We start from the raw sequence: 19,970 nt of genomic DNA on the forward strand, positions 1-19,970 counted from the left end.
AAAATGGTGGAATGAAGAAAGTGGGAGGAAAGGGGAGAACCCCGAGAAAACCCACGCACACCGTGTTTGTCCACCACAAACCTTAATTGGCGCAAGCTGGGATCGAACCAAGGACCCATGTATCAGAGGTGAACGTTCTACCACTGAGCCACAGCGACCTTTCCCCAGTTTTTTGAATGAGAAAAATAATTTAAACTATTATTTATATATTTTTGAAAGTTTATGATAAACTCATGATATATATATATGAATATGATAAACTCAAAGTCTGGGTTTTGGCTGCCCCCTAACCCCAGTTTTTGCCCTCTAGGTCCGCCACTGGTACTCATCTTCTCTATCTTGCCGATATATAAAAAGAAAGTGATAATTCACATTTCTTTTTTACTTCTTTTTCAATAAAAACAACGAAAAGAGTTGTAAGCCCTTTCTAATGCATTCTTCTTTCAAAGAGCATAATATGTTGTTTCCGTAATTAGCTGCAAAATAAAATGTTGATATAAAGTTGATATTAAAACTGTATAACGAGCATATAGAACACGCAACCAAAGTGCTAATTGTTGCGAATTCTGTGTAAAAAATTAAAAAAAAAAGCAAATACGAGGAAGCTCAATTTTAATTATTAATTGTAGAAATGATATAGAAAAAAGTAAAGAAAGAAAGGTAGATGGAGACTACAGGCTACCAGGAAATGTAATATTTTCCACTCATACGAGCACAATCGTAAGCTTTTTTTGATTAAAAGTGCAGATAACAAGTAAAAACTTCATCAACGCGTCTTTTGTTTAAGATTATTTGTCCGTATAAGGCATTTTGAGTTATTATTCCACGTGTTAAAAAAAATTATATCAACGGATTCTTTTTTTTTTCTTTCTTTCTTTCTTTTCATGGAAGAAAGTGGTGCGTGTCGGAGATGCACTTTGAACATATTTGGTTTCGATATAAATACCCTCAGTACAAAGAACCCTTCGTAGTATTCTCCACTTCCTCACAGTGTGTATTAGTGTGTGTTTTACTCCTTGTGCTCAGAATACCAGGATGAAGATCCTAGTAAGTTCTGTTATTAGCAAATAAGTAGCATATTTAAAGTGCCTTACGCATATGTAACTAGAGAGAGGCCAGACCCCTCTTAGAATACCGTTGTACCACAGGGAGAAACTGTGGTCGTCGTAGGATTGCCAAACGTCCGGTATTTTACCGGGCAGTTCGGTTTTTGACCTCCTTGTTCGGTGTCAGGCAAGGGCGCCCATTATGGGGAGGCAAGGTGGGGCGCTCGCCCCCCGCCCCTTGAGGAAATTGTACTTCGGAGTATCGAAAACTAAATTGAATTTTTAGAATAGTTAGAGCAAAATTTGAAATTATATTTGAAATGTCGCTTATACTTGTTCTCCTCCCCCCTTGGAAACCACAACATGGGCGCCCTTGGTGTCAGGTACGACCTCAAATGTCAGGTACGACATCAGACGTTAAATGTCCGGTAATTTTTCCTCTTACTAGTCCTATTCTGTGTTCTATTCAGTCTGTTTTGGAATGACGAAAGGGTTCGTTTGTCGATGAATATGGTTAAAGCAGAGTTTATAGTTCGGTTTGATATCGGCCTGTCGTGTGCGGAATTTGCTGAAGAGTTAAAAGCAGGAAAACTTACTGAGTTTATCAAAACTGCTAAAGATAAACAAACCGTAGTTTCAAGATCGCAGGTAGCACTGCTTCATCCTCAGCTACATTTTCCAATTAAATAATGCATCCAGATTCAATAAAAGTGTAGAGGCATTATGAGATATTACCAACTCCAGCGAAGCTGGTAAGACTTATTTTTCAAGTATATTTTGTGCATGCCATAATTATTATAGTTATAATTATTATGTCATGCACAAAATATACTTGAAAAATAAGTCTTACCAGCTTCGCTGGGGCTGGTAATGTCTCGTAATGTTAAACTTGCTTTTCTCTTTTCAATAGTATGTATTATTGATGGTAGACTCCAAAAATTACATGTGCCAACTGAATCAGAACTGGAATAAGTAAATTAAATAAATGCTTCGAAAGTAACTAAAGTTATTGGATCCAGGGTGGGCGATCGGGGCGATTGCCCCCCCTCCCAGAAGAGGAAACTTTCTTATTATATATATATATATATATAAATAAAACCCATCCCAATTTTCGGAGCCCTTAAAAATAGCAGTATGACAACCCACCGCCCCACCTCCAGAAGTCGGTCCTGGATCCGCCCCTGCTTACTCCAGGAGGATATTCGGTATTTCCATTTTCAAAAGTTGGCAACTCTAGGTCGCCGAAAGGATCTTGCACTTTGCAAAAATAAGAGGTTATCGTCCCATAGCAAATATCCTAGTTACAGCAATGATTGTATGTAGGGTCATCAAATTTTCAAATTTAAAATCAAACGCACGAAAATCTGAACAAATGATTTTTAAATAAGTAAACATACCATCTAGCTATAATTTTATAATCCTAAATCTTATCACTTAATTATTTCATTAGAAATTTTGGTAAAGAAAATTTAAAAAAAAATGGTAACTACTGTTGCAATATACCTGGATTTCATCAGTAGTACACACGGAAAAGAAAGTATTGGACAGTTGACATATTTTCTTTTTGTCAGTAATTCGGGAACAAATGAATTAATTTGGATCTTTTTGTTGTTATCTTTAGATTAATTATAACTTGACAACTTGCCAAAGTCGGTACTCTAATAGGTTAATTTATTGTTGAGTTATTAGGAAAATAAATTTTGTCAACTGAAGAATACTTTCTTCCGTGACTGTACTAATTTTGCTTTTTGCTTTCTGGGAAAATCTCTACCGATTCTCTACCGATATAAATGAAATTTCACATTTTTCACTACCAGTATATTACTATACCTAGGTACTATTGATGTTTAAGTAGCAGACGATGTGCTAGTAAGGATTACTTCTTAAGATAAGTCGCACTGTATGGGTGATATAGACCAATCAGCTCCGAAATTCTCTGAGATAAAATCATATACTTGGCATTTTCAGCTATCTCTAGTAAGATCTTGAGGTCGCGGTTGCTCAGAGGTAGAGCACTTACTTCTGGTGCGTCGGGCCCCTTATTTAATTCCCGGCCAAGTTTGTTTGTAGTGGACAACATGGATTTTCTCGGGCTACTCTCGTTTCCTCTCACCTAATCATTCCACTAACTCTTCCATCATCATTCACTGGCCTTCATCATCTGTCTCCTTTAGCCGCATAAAGGACATCAACGTAGGTCGTTAAACTTTAAGGACTTCATTTCATTTCATTTTTGTAGTGAGAATTTCTTTTCTTTACCCCTGACGTTTTTATGAGCAGCCTTAGGATCACCAATATTGTACAGTGTTCCAGGAATGTCACAAATATATGACTCGGAGCCCCGACTTCAATTCATCTTACAATCAGTTCCTACATACATACATAAAAAAAAAAAAAAAAAAACTGAAAGCTTCAGAGGGGCTGAAGGTGGTCACGAGAGACAGAGGAGTTCAGTCTCTACACTGTTGGCCACACTTAAGCTACGGACCTGTTAATATTTCCAAATAATGTTATGCATTAATATAAAAATTCTCCTAGGAAGATTCTTTTTGAGTCTCTGTTTGTCAGTTGACATTATCAGATTAAAGATCATAAGAGATAGAAATTCATTCCGTCTTTTTTTAAGGTAGATACAAAGTATCAAGAATAGGTTCCGTACTCTCCTCTTATTCCTCTATTAAAACTGAAAGTGGTGAAGTTTTACCATACCTAGTATCAATATTGATTCCTCTGTTATAATAATGATAAGAGATACTTGTACTTAGAAAAGTTTTTTTTTTTTTTTTATTTATTAGCTTCCGACAGGATAGTTTCATAACAGCATTTTTCGAACTATTCAAGCCGGAAAAGATAGAAATCAATAGTTGCCATTACTTTTGCGGCCACCCTCGTAAATGCTGTTATAAATTAGTTTCTTGTCTTTTTACAGTAATTGTAATTCAAAATTCTAAAAAAAAAAGAAGAAGAAGAAGAAGAAATTAAGAAATATGACGCTCTCACTTCTAGTGCAAGAGTGTCCCTGGTTCGATCCCAGATCATGGAAGTTTGTAGTGGCCAACATAATATACGTGGATTTTTCTCGGGATTCTGATTTTTCTTTCACATATTTTCGTTTCATCAATTCCTTTATTGTCATTCACTACTCTCCTGTAATCTGCAGGATACAAACGTGAGAAGTAAAACTGAAAGATTTCATTTTATTTCTTAAAATAAGATAGAGGTCTCGGTTAAACTCTTGCGAAACGCATGATATTGCTACGAATTAATTTGTATAGGAGGGAGTGAATATAAAATTAAATATAAAAAGGATTGTTTGTCTTACACTTCATCAACTCATATCCCTGTCTGCATTTTTATGTATATATACCCCGGTTATACTCCTTTCTCCTCTATTAAAAGTTACATACTTAAAAAAAAAAAAAAAAAATCCTTATGAGTGTCGTTACGGTAGTTTCCTTTCCAATCACTGATGCGTTGCAGGGTTATATAGGCTACTGAAAGCTATTCATATAAACCATATTTCTTTCTCCATTTTTTCCCATTTAGTATGGGACATCGAGTCCTTTTCCCTTGTTTGGTATGTGGAGCAGTGTTATCAACTTTAAGGACTAGCACTTTATAATTTGATGTTCTATATTATCGCACAATGTTTTGACTCGTGATATCGTCGCTCTTAGCCTAAAGGGCATAATCGTGGGATGATAAAAATTGACTCATTTGACTCGTTGACTCAGTGATGAAAATTGACTCGTTTTTTTTATTATTGACTCGTGCTTCAGTACTGTTACAGGACAGTAAGGGTCTTCACTATAGCTAAATTAAACTACCGCTAATTTTAGAGTTTTTCTGTAATATCTTCAAAACAAATAAAAATATTCAAAAAGCAGAAACGTAGTGAACTAGACAATACGTTTTTGCATCTGATACCTTTACCACAATTCACCTATCTGCTTTTCGTATGCCGCTATATACAGAACCCGCAAAAAATGGTAAATCTATCGACAGTTGCAAATCGAAAGCAGATAGATGAGTTGTGATAACGGTATCACATGTAAAATAATATTGTCTAGTGCACTACGTTTTTGCTTTTCGAATGTTTTTATTTGTTTTGAAGATATTACAGAAAAACTCTCAAAATTAGCGGTAGTTTAATTTAGCTATAGTGAAAACCCTTAAGTTGATCGCAAATAATGTATGACAGGGCAATATATAACTTGACAAGAACAATAGGAAAGAAAGTTAATGCAATTCAATTGGGGCCTATATGTAAAAGATTATCTTGTATTTGCGAGGCTAACTAAAAAAAAAAAACTTTGGGAATACGTCAGCCAAAATGACTAATCAGAGTATTGTAACCCGCAACTTTCCAATTGTAAAGGAAGAACAATAAATAGCTTTTAACCTACCTTTGTTCAGGGTAAGGCAAAGTTTACTGTAAAATTACATTGATAACCTGACACTTTTGTTGTTATACTTTCATTATTAAATTACAATAAACTAAAATCGTTAGAGAACACGGTGGCTCAGTGGTGGATTGCTCACAAGGGATTCTTGAGTTCAAACTCGTATCATATGAGCTTTCCGCAAACAACATTGTATCTGTGATGTTATTTCGACATTGAAATGTATCCTCCTTGATTCTCATTCCACCAAATATTTCACATATATGCATTTTCATTAATCATCCATCTCCTTTATTCTAAAGAGCACAACAGGGAGACTTCTAAAGTAACGATTTAAAAAAAAGAGATGTAGTTGTTGTTATGAAAGTCAGCATTTAAATTGTTCTCATTAGTAACGAACACACAGGGTAACTTCGGATAATTAACGATCAATGTTATTTTAGTATTTCTCTTGCTATTTTTGATTCCATAATGGCATATTTATAAGTGATTCATAATAATGTTATTGAGACACTAGCTTAAATACATGTCTTTTACACAACAAGAATAAGATATGTATATGAAAAATGTATTTGATTTTCTGTCCTTGTCCCATCAGGGTAAAAAATTCAAAAGTGAAATGATAGATACACAGCTTGATCAGACCAAAGTGTTTAAAAAATTATTTCAAAATGCCCAGCAGTTTTCTCTTGAAAACCCAAAATACTGTGTCTATTTCATTTTATGTAGAGTTCAAAATAGAGAAATTTACTCCTGTTTTCCCTCCAGAAGCACAATTTTCTTGAACGATGAAAAAAACACAAGATAACTTGTTCCTAATTAGTTTTTACATCAGTTTAACTGCATTCACTTGAATTGAACGTTCATCTCTCTTAGCATACTTATTTTAATCAAAATTATATAATTACCCCGCTCAAGCCAAGTGCTATCTTCAAAAAAAATGATTCCAAATGGTTTCGCATTTTTCCAGATCCTATAGTTTTTGTAGTGGTCTTATATTCCTTGTTTTAAGATGTATTGCGCGCTTCAGATCCCATTTTAAGATCTACGTAATATATTGAAATATATCACCACATATTTTCCAGTTGGATACTCTGGTTTGACATGGAGAAACTATATATATATATATATACTCTTGTTATAACATTCCATCCAGTTTGAAGCAGACAAGTGTCAGTCGTACAGTTTGCTTATTTTTATTCTTCAATACGTAGCTGTATATTTTTCTTCCTTCTTACGTAACATAATATATGTATGTAACTCTAACGTCTATTACGTTACGTATATTGTAGGCCCTATGCGTTACCATTTATATATAGAAATCCTTGGAGAAACGACAATAATATTGATGGTGAATTACTATGTGCTACACACATAAATATGTATTACTGGTCATTTCACCATGTACTGTACGGTATATTATGCTACATATCTTTCAGAGACGAGACATTTATTTGAAAATTTCGTTATTTGAAGTGTTTCTATTGCATAACGTTTGCTATAGTGCAAAGTAATTCTCGTAAGTCCTGATAGTTGTTTCATTGATCTAGAGCAGTGATTCCAATCTTAGGAAACGTGACCCTTGGGGCAGGGGGGGGGGGTGAAAATCGAGCATAGGGAAGAAAGCTCCTAACGAAGATAAACTCAAAAATTTTAATAAAACACCATTTGTAATCAGGGGTAAAAGTGAGAGGGAGCTCGGGGAACGTCGTGCCCCACTTCCAAAATATATCTATATGGCGTCCCGGGGTTCCAAAATTAATTAATTAATTAATTAATTAAATGCGCAGAGATTGGCACGGGAGACAGCGTAACATCACGCGTGCCTCTACCTTTTCAGATCCACTTTTACCGTTGCTTGTAATGACAATTTACAATTTCACTTTAACGAACTTTATAGACGAGACCTGTTCCACATTTTGTCGTTGTCATAGGAAGAAAGCGATGTGAAGTATGCATGCTTTACGAAGTACATCGCCAGATAAAAAACTTTGACACTTACTGATTTAAAAGGTTAACGTTTATTTTCAGGATCGAGGCTGGACCTATAACTTAACGTACAGTCCGTGAAGCACATAAACTCCAACATGCAATATAAAGCATATCAAAGTAGCTGATTTATTATCTATACTAGCTGAGTCCCGTAGAATATTCTATGAAAGTTCTATTTATTTCTATGAAAATTTAATGAAAAATATACAGAAAATATTCTACTTTTGTCATAAATATTGAAACATCATATCCCCAAAGAATACCCCAAATTGATATGAACACCATATCCCCAAATTGATATGAACAAAAAAACCTAGCTTGAAGGGGATACTAACTACCAATATGTTCCAAAAGTCATTTTAAACGGGCCAGACGTCTTCCTGATCCCGAGAAGTATGAATTCGACACAAATCTCAGTCATTTTTGACATTTTATTTACGGGTCAGACGTCTTCCTGATCCCGAGAACTATGAATTCGACACAAATCTCAGTCATTTTTGACATTTTATTTTTCACCTTCCCCCTACCCGCCCTCTGCAAAAGGGGATGAACTTGGACTTAAGCGCCATTGGTTGCATCACTATTCGTTTCAACGACTCCTCCGAAAACTATGGATTTTATACTAATATTGGTAATATTCAGTTATTTTATCCCCTTCCCCCAGGGTGTTAATGGGGGCTGAATTTGAACTTAAATAGCATCTACAGCAGCGTTTCCCAACCTTTTTCAACTTGCGGCACAGTATAGGTGTAACTTGAATTCTCGCGGCACACTCATAGATATTATTTGTAAATATAAAATACTGTGGTATTTTTTCTATGATTACTGATCTCCTTCCCACCGAGAAGAAAGCTCGATTACTGGTTTTCCTCGTGGTAAATCATTATGTTTACTTTTCATTCTAATTTAAAAATAGAAAACAATTGCAATGCAATATTGGACAAAGGTTTTTACAAATACGCTTTCTCTTTCGAAAACTATTTCACTAAATGACGAACGAACAAATAAATCTCTTGTACTTTTAAAACACACATGTAGGTAATTTGTATGCATGCTTGCTTTGTCTAAAGGACTGAATGATATTTTAAACTCTTCACGGATATGGCATCAAATGATGCCACATACAGTATTTATCGGGAAAATAATCCGAATTCTTTTCACGAAGAAGAGGTGAACTGAAGGTAAGTAAAAATAATATTCTGAAGCACTTGTTTTTATTTAACTTACCTTCAGTTCACACTCTTCTTCGTGAAAAAAAAAAATCGTATTATTTTCCCGATAAATATGTGGCATCATTTGATGCCATATCCATGAAGAGGTTAAAATTTCAAGTTACGAAATAGTTTGCAACAATAAAAAAGCAATAATGGCCATAACAATGATAACAAATACTTTTTTCAACATTAAAAATGTACAGAAAAGTAATATGGTATGAAACTTAAAATTGTAGTTTCATAGTAATGTGAAATACGAATATACATTTTTCCTTATGACTTGCAATTTGATAACTATTAATAATTTTGTTTCGATTTCCTCGCGGCACACCAGCGGCCCATTCACGGCACACTAGTGTGCCGCGGCACACCGGTTGGGAAACGCTGATCTACAGTGTCATTCTTTATCTAAGTGACTCTGAAAACTATGGATTAGACACTAATATCAGACGTTTCCTATCGTTTTTACGTCTGTCCTTCCACCCTTCCTAGGAGTGCTCAGGGATTCTTGCCCATGGGACTGAACGTGGACTTACGGTGGACTGAACGTGGCTAACGGTATCAGGACTGCCGAAAATTATCTTATCATAGCTGAAAACTAATGATTCGACACTAGTATCGGTCGTTTTCGGTATTTTGTCACCATTTCACCACCCCAAATGGCAATGAGGCTTCAATCGGGCTTAACACTATCGAGTGTGTTACTATTTATCTGAACAACTCCGAAAACTGTGGATTCGACACTAATATCGGCAGTTTTCGATCATTTTTGTGTCTCCCCTTCTCCTTCCTACGTGTGCTAAGGGGTCTTACCCGAACAGTACTCTTTTCCAAACTACAAGTCATACGTGTAGGTACCAGTTTTAGTTAAAATTGTTCCAGGCATGCTTGAGTTATGGTGGAACCAGGCCGGTAGCCAGCCCAAAAATGTAGGGGGCCCGGTAGAAGTTAGGGGGGCCCGATCCAACCATATTATAGTTCATTTGCAAGCCTACCATGAGAATTTTATGCGGACAGCAAAATTTTAGGGGGGCGGCCTCCCTAGACCCCCCTTGGATACGGGCCTGGGCGGAACATACACACACACACACACACACACACACACACACACATACAGTATAGCTACGATTTTTATATATAAGGAAAAGATTGCCTGAAAGTTGTTTCTTTTAATTACATATATATTACATTTGCTTAAAATTAATAAATGGAAGCCTTAGTCTGTACTTCATGCTAATCTTAATAATAAACAGTGGTGCTAAGAGATGTCACTACCTCCGCTATCTCTTACCGGCTCTTGCCTAATTAATGGTGCTATACTGGGGGTTAAACTGTTCATACAATTTGCCGACTTAAAAGACTACTGGTTAATATTCATCATGAACATAAGCAGAGGACTACCTCGACTATCGCGATTAATGTTCCAGCGGAACATACCGTAACAATTGAAATACTATAATCCATATAACCCATGTGTGCGTGGGAAACGGTTGAGTTATTTGTATATATTACATCGGTACAGGTGACAACAAGAAAAATAAAAAAGATACCGAGTCATACTATTACTTGCAGTTTCCGTTCAGTGATTTGAAGTTTTAATGATGAATGCTTCGGCATCTCTTCAAAATGACATCACAAATGCATAAATTTAATATCTGTTTCATTTCCGTCAATAATATTTTTTGAATATCATATGTTTCGTTTCCAATTCTCTCTGAAACTATTTTTTTTATTATTATTTATTTTTAATATTTAGAACTCTATCTTGGCTGTATGACTAGTGAACGCACCTTCGCCACGGGTGAAATATTTTTGAATTACCGATAGGAGCTTGTCTAGGTTGACTCCTACTTTAAGCTGTATGTCCATGTTTCACATAACCTCGGTGGTTAAAAGGACATTAAACTCTAACTAAACAACCATTTGAAAGGTATTTGTCTAAATACGATTCGTATTTAGATTACGAAAGTGGATGGTAGCCGTCTATGTGCGTTTCTGTTACGCGTGTATCTTCGTTTATTGATGTTTAACGTTCTTTCCGCACCAAGATTATAATAGATGTGTAAGCTGAACCATGATAATGTCTTCGTATCTCAATGGTTCGTCCCACAGCAAGTCGAACTCGGGACCACATGCACCAAAGGCGTGTGCTCGAGTATCTATACTAGCAGAGTCCCTGATCCTGTTTCGCTATACCACTAGGTACTATAACAAAGAAAACTGAGTGGTTCCGTTGTATGAATCCTTTAATAAAATCAATTTAATTGTTCCAAAATTGTTGGGAAAAAAAACTTGATGATTGAAGGCTTTTGATGTATTACGTACAATGTTTCAAAATGTATTTAATGGGGTATTTAACAGCTTAAAGAAATTCCTACCCTATTTTTACTTGAAAAATAATTCTGGTGTCATATTTGTAATAATAATACAGGGACTACATTCAAAGCCTAGGAACATGAGATGAACAAATTTAAAACCATCAATTGCTTTAGGGAACGTATTACTTTAGAATATATATGTTAATTAAGTTAACTTTTTTGATAAATTTTTGAAGCAACTAGTGCTTTTAGAACCTATGTCATTCATAGGGAAGGATTCTTTAATATCATTAGTGAATCAACTGTTATCTATTGACTTTTCCTAGAAAATACTTAATTGTCAGATGGTAACCTTTCAGATACTTTCTTTGGTGTACCTGGATATATTGGCGGTCAGCTATCGTGCATCGGGTCCAATTTTAACATGGGGAAATATTATAATTAGAGTTAGCATATTTGAAATCCATATTTTAAAAACAAAACGCATCAGTCTGTATGTAACGCGTCGCATAGTCATCTCGATAGGTTTCTGTGCTATCAGCTTGCGTGATACTAATAGATGGGGCTAGCATGAAGGTTTTAAATTAGCACTAGTTTAACCTATAGCGTACAGCGAGTCGAAGACTTACAGGGAACAACTAATCAATTTTTATAAAAGAAAGAAAGAAAACTTCTTTCAAACAAGTCAACTATATATTTCTAAGTTTGTCTAATTAATTCTAATATCAGGCAATTCCAAATCTTTGTTTACGTTAGTTGACTTTACTTTGAAGCCAAACGACTCAGAAAAACACATAATGATGCTTCCGTTTCGCACTGGAGTTATCTACCATAATGACTATAGAAAGTGAATAATTAATTAGTGGATAAAATTCATATGTTTCAATGCAAATTTCGTTGTCAGGATTTCTTATTCATAAACCTTGTCATCATTGCCTATTCAAACAGATCTCATAGGCCATCTAAAACAAAGGAACTGTACACCATATAAACAAATTATCTAACGAAGAGAACAACTAACCTTCTACGCTAAATTAAAGAAAAAGCCATCAGTGTTGACCATCACTGTGCTATATTTAAGCATATCCGTTTATTGGTTCTGGTACGATGCGAAAGAAGAAAATCTTACACTCAAAGAATACATGTAGTTATTATTTTACGTCACAAACAAAACCTACTGTTTAAGTATATCCAACTAAAATGAAAAAGTAGCCTATAGACCTATATAATGCAAGCTAAGAGGCTACTTTTCTGGATATAATATACTGTAAGTGATCGGCTAGAGCCGCACCTGCTTCTTTGATGCATAAACCTCTCTGCGCTCCTCTTCTGCGTTTGTTCCATTAAATTTTCTCAGGCTCCCACACTCCTCAGTGAAATACGAAACAAATCTCCTCGTGGAAGCATTCTGTACTGTAGTAAAAATAAATAACTAGAAATACAATAATAGGCTTTAAGCCATTACGTACTTTTTATAAGGAAATGTATATGTAATTATTATGTGGTGACATCACCATTCTTTAGCTCTCATATCTATGAGCTCCTTCGTGGCTAAGCGGTTAGCGTACACGCCTTTGGCGTGGGAGACCCTGGTTCGATCCTCGGCGGGAGCTCATGTGGTTCGGATTCCATGTTAATCAGTATGCCCTGTCTCATATAACCTCGCTACTGAAAGGGACGTTAAACTGAAAATCAACTCAACTCAGCTATATGGTTAGCACACACACTCCTTCAGCATCTGAGCTCGGGTTCGATTCCCGGTGGGAGCATATGTTGTTCAGAATTAACCTGTAGATTCATGTCTCATATAGCCTCGCTACGGGGACGCTGAAAGGGACGCTTAACTCCAAATCAATAAACCAACTGCATTCTTAGGGATGCACACGAGACAAGACTTGTGGCTGTCTCGTCTCGAAAATGTGCTGTTAAAATGATGTCTCGACTCGGAAAATGTATATTTTTCTATTGGAAGAGCCGTGTCTCGACTCGAATTTTGTCAGGAAAATCCTGTCTCGACTCGTCTCGTGCGCATCCCTGTAGCATTCTTTAAAGAAAGTGTTCAAATATGGATAGTAAAAATATGTAGAATGTCGCTACTAATTGAATTGAAATTATTCCAATTTTACGAGTAGGTTCTACACAAAAGATAGCATGTTTCTGTTTATTGTGAAGCTTATTAATCTCGTTGTTTTGTTTAATTTTATTTTGTGTAATTTGAAGTGATTACGCGAGTGATAATGAAGAAAACACTTATACTGTAGCCAGTGGCGTATTTACGATTTTGTTTCGGGGAGGGCTTTGCTAACTTTCGGGGGGGGGCTTTGCCTGAAAATGTGAAAATTCTGCAAGATATTTCATATACTTTACTATAATAAGTAAGATTTCGGGGGGGCTAAAGCCCGGAAGCCCCCCCCCCTAAATACGCCACTGACTGTAGCATTGTTAATAATAGGGCTTGAATGTCAAGCTCGCTAGATACGTCATCTGTTGCTTCTCGTGATGAGGATGCCACTACATGAAGAAACGTATTATTTCTTAATATTTTAAGCAAACGCGAGGAAGTGTTGACACTTAATAATAATATATTGTCATGAATTTCAGTCATGTATTCTCTTCTTGAAAGATTTTATCTAAAGTACGGATGTTATTACTCGAGCATTGAACGACCGCCGCCGTCCGGTTTTGTAACTAAACTGTTTACAGCAGTGTTACCAACCGTTAACTTGTAATTACTCTATCACAATTCTTATTCTCTTGCTCATTTTGAACTATTTCACGCAAATATGTCTAACATGCGAAGCAATTGTGATGCCGGTAATTTCAAATACAGGAATATACAATGTTCCTGGCTTTGCCTCCTGTTTTATTGGTCGGGGCCGTGGGTTCGATTCCACCTTACGGGGGTTAGGATTCTACTTTAGACAATAGGATCAGGTCCCATTTGGTTCCAGTGCTGAGAAGGGGTGTTAAAACTTTAATCGAATGTGTCTCATATGAGAAAGGAAAACATCAGAAAACACACATTAGAACACTAAGACTGATATGAAGTAGGAAGATTTGATGATTGTATGTAGTTTTAATCTGGAAAGTGTTCGTATTATACCAGTGTTGCCACAGTCCTAGCTCTGGAGTGGGCTGAAAAATAGTACCAAATTGAAACAAAAGGGGCTGAATTCATTATTTTATACTATCGGGGGTAAAAATGTAGTGAAACGCGGCGGGACGCCGTCTCCCCACTTCCAGAAGATATCTATGGCATCCCCCCACTTCTAAAAAAAATTGCAATGGGCAGATAGGCGCGGAGGACAGCATGACGTCATGGTCCCCCTACCATTTCAGATGCACTTTTACCTCTGAGTATAATACATGGCTCTATAACATTAAACTATAAGAGGTAAAGTTCTATAACACTCCTCCCTTTTCCAAGAGTTTGAATGAAAAAAGTGCTCTTTTTAAAAATTATTTTAAAAAAAATCCAAATAGGACGACTAAAATTTCTACCACACTGCTTCATTCTCGTCTTCTTCATGCACGGCGCGGATGCGCCCATCTAGCGTCATTTGTTTCCCGATATAGTTCGAATTACGAATATTCTACGCAACGTTCATAGCGTTATGCGGTGCAACGTCACAGAAATGAATGTTCAACACAATTTTTTAAGAGTCCAACACACATCATGAGTAACGTGAGATGTAGGAAAAGTGTAACTGACACCTAAAAATGTTACAAGTATATGTTAAATAGTGCTGGATTGGGTAGAATTGTACCAACTGTTTCACAAAAGGGGCTGAAAATGCCAGCGTGGTACCAACGGGCCGATGAATGACAAAAAGGGCTGAATTTGGTACAATTGTACCAAGTGTGGCAACACTGTATTATACTTACCAGTGACATCACGAGTCACAGGACCTCTTGGATCAAGACTTTTGTCCGGATCATCCGGTTTTGGGTCTAGCATCACAGATCCGTTGATCCGAACAAACTCGGCATTCCGGACAGGTCCTGTGACGTAGATGAAACTATCCGAATTGTCTATAGCATTACCGGAGAAAGTTATAGTGGATTATTGATTAGGATTTGATTTCCATTACTCAAACTCGAATATTCATTTGCTTGGTTTACGGTGTGACATTTCCTAATTAAGGTGCCACGTCTTAACTAGTTCAAATTTTATATTTATTTGTCCTTCCATCTGGAAAGAAATGCAGTGCTCTTGAACACAGATTACAAAAATATTTAACATACCACTGTTTGGACTCTGCACTATCTCTTTGTACACCATCTGAAATGCCCGTTCTTTACACAGAAATTGATTTATGAAAATATTTGCACCACTTTCCCCCTTAGAACACGCATTTTAATGAAAATATAAGCATAAAAACTCATAAGGTACTCGATTTTTTGGCATAAATTTTGATCTTCCCTACACTACTAGGATATGCCCGTTAATCAATGTGATATATGATAAACATCTTGAGGCAGGAGCTAAGTTCCAAGAGGCATTTCAGATAATCCGTTTCCTGTGATGCAATCATAAAGAAACAGGTAACGTCTATTCCAATATGGCGAAAAAATATAGAAATTGTACCTTCCCTCTCCCCTTAAAACCGGGATTTCGGTAACATGCTGAGCCACGTATTTCACTTATTTGTAATGAAGAGTTTATGTAGACGTACAGATAACTTGAGGGACGCATGAAATAATCTATTTTTCACATTAATCTTGAATACTTTAAGTACCCCCTTTAATCAAAGTAGTGATTGAAACCTACCTCTATGTAGATACTAGAACTACGTATATGTTGCAAAATATAAAATTTTCAAATTTCAGTTATCTGCCCATGATGTGATCACAAACAACAGACAACATCGCTTTCAATGCGGAGGGGAAAAATATTTTTTTAAAAATGCCCCTTTTCTCTTAAAAACGAGAGTTTTTTAAAAAAAGCTGGTGTACATGTCTGCTTATGAGTTTATATGTCGAATTTCTTCGATATACAAAAGGAGTAATCTCTCCAAATTTCAATATACAAAAGGAGTAATATCTCCAAATTTCAATATACAAAAGGAGTAATCTCTCCAAATTTCTTCAATATACAAAAGGAGTAATCTCTCCAAATTTCAATATACAAAAGGAGTAATCTCTCCAAATTTCAATATACAAAAGGAGTAATCTCTCCAAATTTCTTCAATATACAAAAGGAGTAATCTCTCCAAATCCGTTTCCTGTGTACCTGTAATATTATGGCCTGGGCGATAACAAGTCACCCTACTTCTACTCTTTTATATAGTACTACAGACGACAAGTGTTATAGCCTCGCTCGATGTAGTTTTGACCAAAGTACTTCAGTGATTCTCATGCCTATATACTCTGATAGATCTTGTAATTATCTCTTAGCACAATTCTTTGATACACAGACACACAGAAACTTCTCACAACAAGAGAAAACTAAAAATATCAAGTTAGCGATACACAGACACAGACACACACACACACACACACAGAGAGAGAGAGAGAGAGAGAGAGAGAAAGAGAGAGAGACAATTATATTAGTTTCATTACACATACTCTCCATGTTTGAAGACGTTTCGTTGTCTTCGGTTCATACTGGGTCTGTACGAGTCAGCAGGTATTACATGAGTTACAGATCCTACTGCTTCGGAATCACTGGACCTACATCGTTCAAGCTGCAATTCTTAACACAAGTGTTGCTATTACTACTGGAGATACTTCACAGAAAAATCTATTCCAATGTTATTGTTCTAGCAAAATTTTTATGGTATCCTGTAGTTATTTGTAGATTTAATATATTATTGAGTTTAAACTATAACTTTCACTTCATAGTGGAATATGAATTTTCTTTGTTATTTGCTTTACACATGACGCTGTATGAGTAAGCATATTGCTAATAAACGTGTGCTATTTATTTTTTAAAGATTTGCGTGGCTGCTCTTCTAGCACAAGGATATGGAGGAATCTATGGAGGTGGTGATGATGGCGGAAGTTTCGGAGGAGGAAGTGACGAAGATTTCGGAGGAGGTAGCCTCGGAAGCTTCGGAGGAGGAGGAGGTGGTGGTGGTGGTGGCAGTGAAGGTGGATTTGGCGGAGGAGAAAAATATGGAAAAGCCACATCTTACCTCAATGTTAACCTCATCAGCAAACACCCTACTCCTGTAATAATTAAGACTCATCATCATTACTCTAAAGGCTCCGGTGGGGGATTTGGAGGAGGAAGTGGAGGAGGATTTGGAGGAGGAGATGAAGGTTTTGGAGGAGGCGACGGAGGATTTGGAGGAGGGAGTGGAGGAGGATTTGGAGGAGGCGATGGTGGATTTGGAGGCGGCGATGGAGGGCTTGGAGGAGGCGATGGAGGATTTGGAGGTGGGGATGGAGGATTTGGAGGCGGCGATGGAGGATTTGGAGGAGGAAGTGGAGGATTTGGAGGCGGCGATGGTGGATTTGGAGGCGGCGATGGAGGGTTTGGTGGAGGCGATGGAGGATTTGGAGGTGGCGATGGAGGACTTGGAGGTGGCGAAGGAGGCTTTGGAGGAGGAAGTGGAGGAGGTTTTGGAGGAGGCGATGGAGGCTTTGGAGGAGGATTTGGAGGCAGTGACGGAGGCTTTGGAGGAGGATTTGGAGGCGGCGATGGAGGCTTTGGAGGAGGAAGTGGAGGATTATAAAACTACTACTTGTGAAATTGCTGGGTATTGCAGGTGAGGAGAGTTTCTTTTATTACAATTCCTACAAATCATTTCCCTATGTCTTAATCGTTGCGAATAATTCAAACAGTTATAGTATCTGTTTATTAGTGCAACGTAACAGTTTTAGTAGATATTTAGTTTACATTTTCTATTATTTTTTAGCAATGTATAACAATTTACTTCAAGTATAGTTCTAATATGTTTGCATGCCACTTGAATCTTTGAAATGAGCTACAGGGTGCTCCAAAAATGCGTCACAATATTTTGGGGACAGGTTCCTCCCATCAAAATAAGAAAACAGTTCATATAGACCTGTGCTCAAAAGTGGATAGTTTCAAAGTTATAGGGTGCCAAAATACTGAAACAAGTGATCTTTAAAAGTTCATAGCTCCACTATTATGGGACCTATCGTAGTTGAGTCAAGAAATCACTGAGGAACTGGTATGCGAACTATCCAAATATCCACGTTTAAGAATGCTCCAGTGCTTACACACCGATTTTTAGAGAGATAGGTAGATAGTACTCCCAAATAGCCTCTCGAAAAATGATTGTGTAAGTACCGAAGGTTGTAACATCTTGTATACGTAACACTTCTGTGTCAAAGAGAACATGGAAGTACGTAATTCACAAAAACTCACCAAAAAGACCACTTTTATGTAACTCTTCCTTCAATTTAATATTATAGCTTGTCATTGGAACTATGATTTGTAGGCATATGACAATATTATTTCTGTGAGTTACAGATCTATAGCCCTATTAATTAGTTTGCACAATTTTCTGTAGAATCATTGGTGGCCAAAGTGTATTTATAGTTTAGTTAATTGAATATATGGCCACTGTATTAATAACTAAGCACATATTTGATTCCATAACCACATGTTAATTGAAATGGTCAAACGTATTTACGAATTAGAAAACTGCTTTAATCACCTACATTAAAATTTAATTGATGCAAAATGTTCAGTTACTCACATTGTAGCTGATTTTAATATTTAGTTTAGTTAGGTTTTAAATATTATCCTTTCTCTCTATAACATAGAAAGTGTTGAAAACATCTTCAATGTTCTTGTATGAAATTTATGTTTTAAAAAATATTTTCATTACTTCTTCTATAAATAATAATATTTTAAAGTAGCCTCTACATTTACCAATAAAATATTTTGAATATTTCAGTATCCAATACCAAATTTTAAAAATATTCCGACTGCTTGTACATCAATGTTTTTAAATATTTCCAATACTTCTACATCATAATGAAACATTTCAAATACTTCCTACTCTTTTGTATCAAGTTTTTTTATGTTTAAAATGTGTTTAGGTCAATTTTATAAAATTTCCAATTCAGTACTTAGAAACATTTTTAGATGTTCTCACTACGATATCATGAAATAAATTCTGTAAATATTTCCACTACTTCTAAGTCAAGTTTTAAATATTTTTTCCAATTTTGCTACATGAAATAATATATTCATACATTTTTGCTTTGTTTCTTGGAAATAATCAAGTAGTAATCTTTTACTGTAGATATATTCACTGTATACACTTCAAAACCATAAGAACAGAATTTGAAATGTTAATATTATGGATTAACAACTTCTGCTTTGCGTAAGCAGAATACATTTATTTTTTAGTGAAACAAAAAAAAAACAATCTAATTTACATTTTACTTCATTTACAGATTGCAATACCTCTTGGAGTCTCATTTACCATGAGAGCCTTAGCAATATCACTAATGCCACGCAATACCAAAAATATACTCTTTTAAACTTCTTGTATACTTTTGTAATAAAATATGTGTTATATTGTTATTAACTTCTGTTTTATTTCATCATAAAAAAGCACTATACCATTAATTCATACTTTGGAAACTTGAAGCTAATTCACAATACTTATTCAGTTGCAAAATAGAAGCAAAAAAGAAAGAATGAAAAGGAAAAAAAACTATCTATGAGGCTCGAAAGGGAAAACTTCACATTAATTTCAAGGTATATTAGGATACAACTGACAAAGTGTTCAGAATTTATTTTTGAAAATATATGCCCATATGTGAATTATTCAATATTCCCGAAACCATTTTGGAACAACATAACTAGTTGACAAGAATTTTTGTAAAATGGATGGAGTTACATTGAAGTTGTTCTAACTTATTTTTCAGCAAAATGGAAGAGTATATTAAATTTTCATAAAGAAATAATGTCAGTTTCTATAAATACTAAGAGTTTCAAAGTTTCAGATAAGCGTCTTTAATACTAACACAATCCAGTCATTCCCTTAATGTTCTACGGAGCTTTGAGAG

At 35.8% G+C, this 19,970-nt stretch overlaps 1 protein-coding gene across 1 annotated transcript; it reads left to right on the forward strand.

Moving 5' to 3' along the window:
* Nucleotides 1–973: 973 nt before the first annotated feature.
* LOC145694138 (uncharacterized) lies at nucleotides 974–19,471 on the forward strand. Its single transcript, XM_081770256.1, has 3 exons — nucleotides 974–1,047; nucleotides 16,910–17,686; nucleotides 19,353–19,471. The coding sequence occupies exons 1-2, from the start codon at nucleotides 1,036–1,038 to the stop codon at nucleotides 17,651–17,653; spliced, it is 756 nt and encodes a 251-aa protein (XP_081626382.1). The 5' UTR covers nucleotides 974–1,035; the 3' UTR covers nucleotides 17,654–17,686; nucleotides 19,353–19,471.
* Nucleotides 19,472–19,970: the final 499 nt, after the last annotated feature.

The sequence above is a fragment of the Thermobia domestica genome, chromosome 9 (assembly GCF_964235325.1).
Source record: "Thermobia domestica chromosome 9, izTheDome1.hap1.1, whole genome shotgun sequence".
NCBI classification, from domain to species: domain Eukaryota; kingdom Metazoa; phylum Arthropoda; class Insecta; order Zygentoma; family Lepismatidae; genus Thermobia; species Thermobia domestica.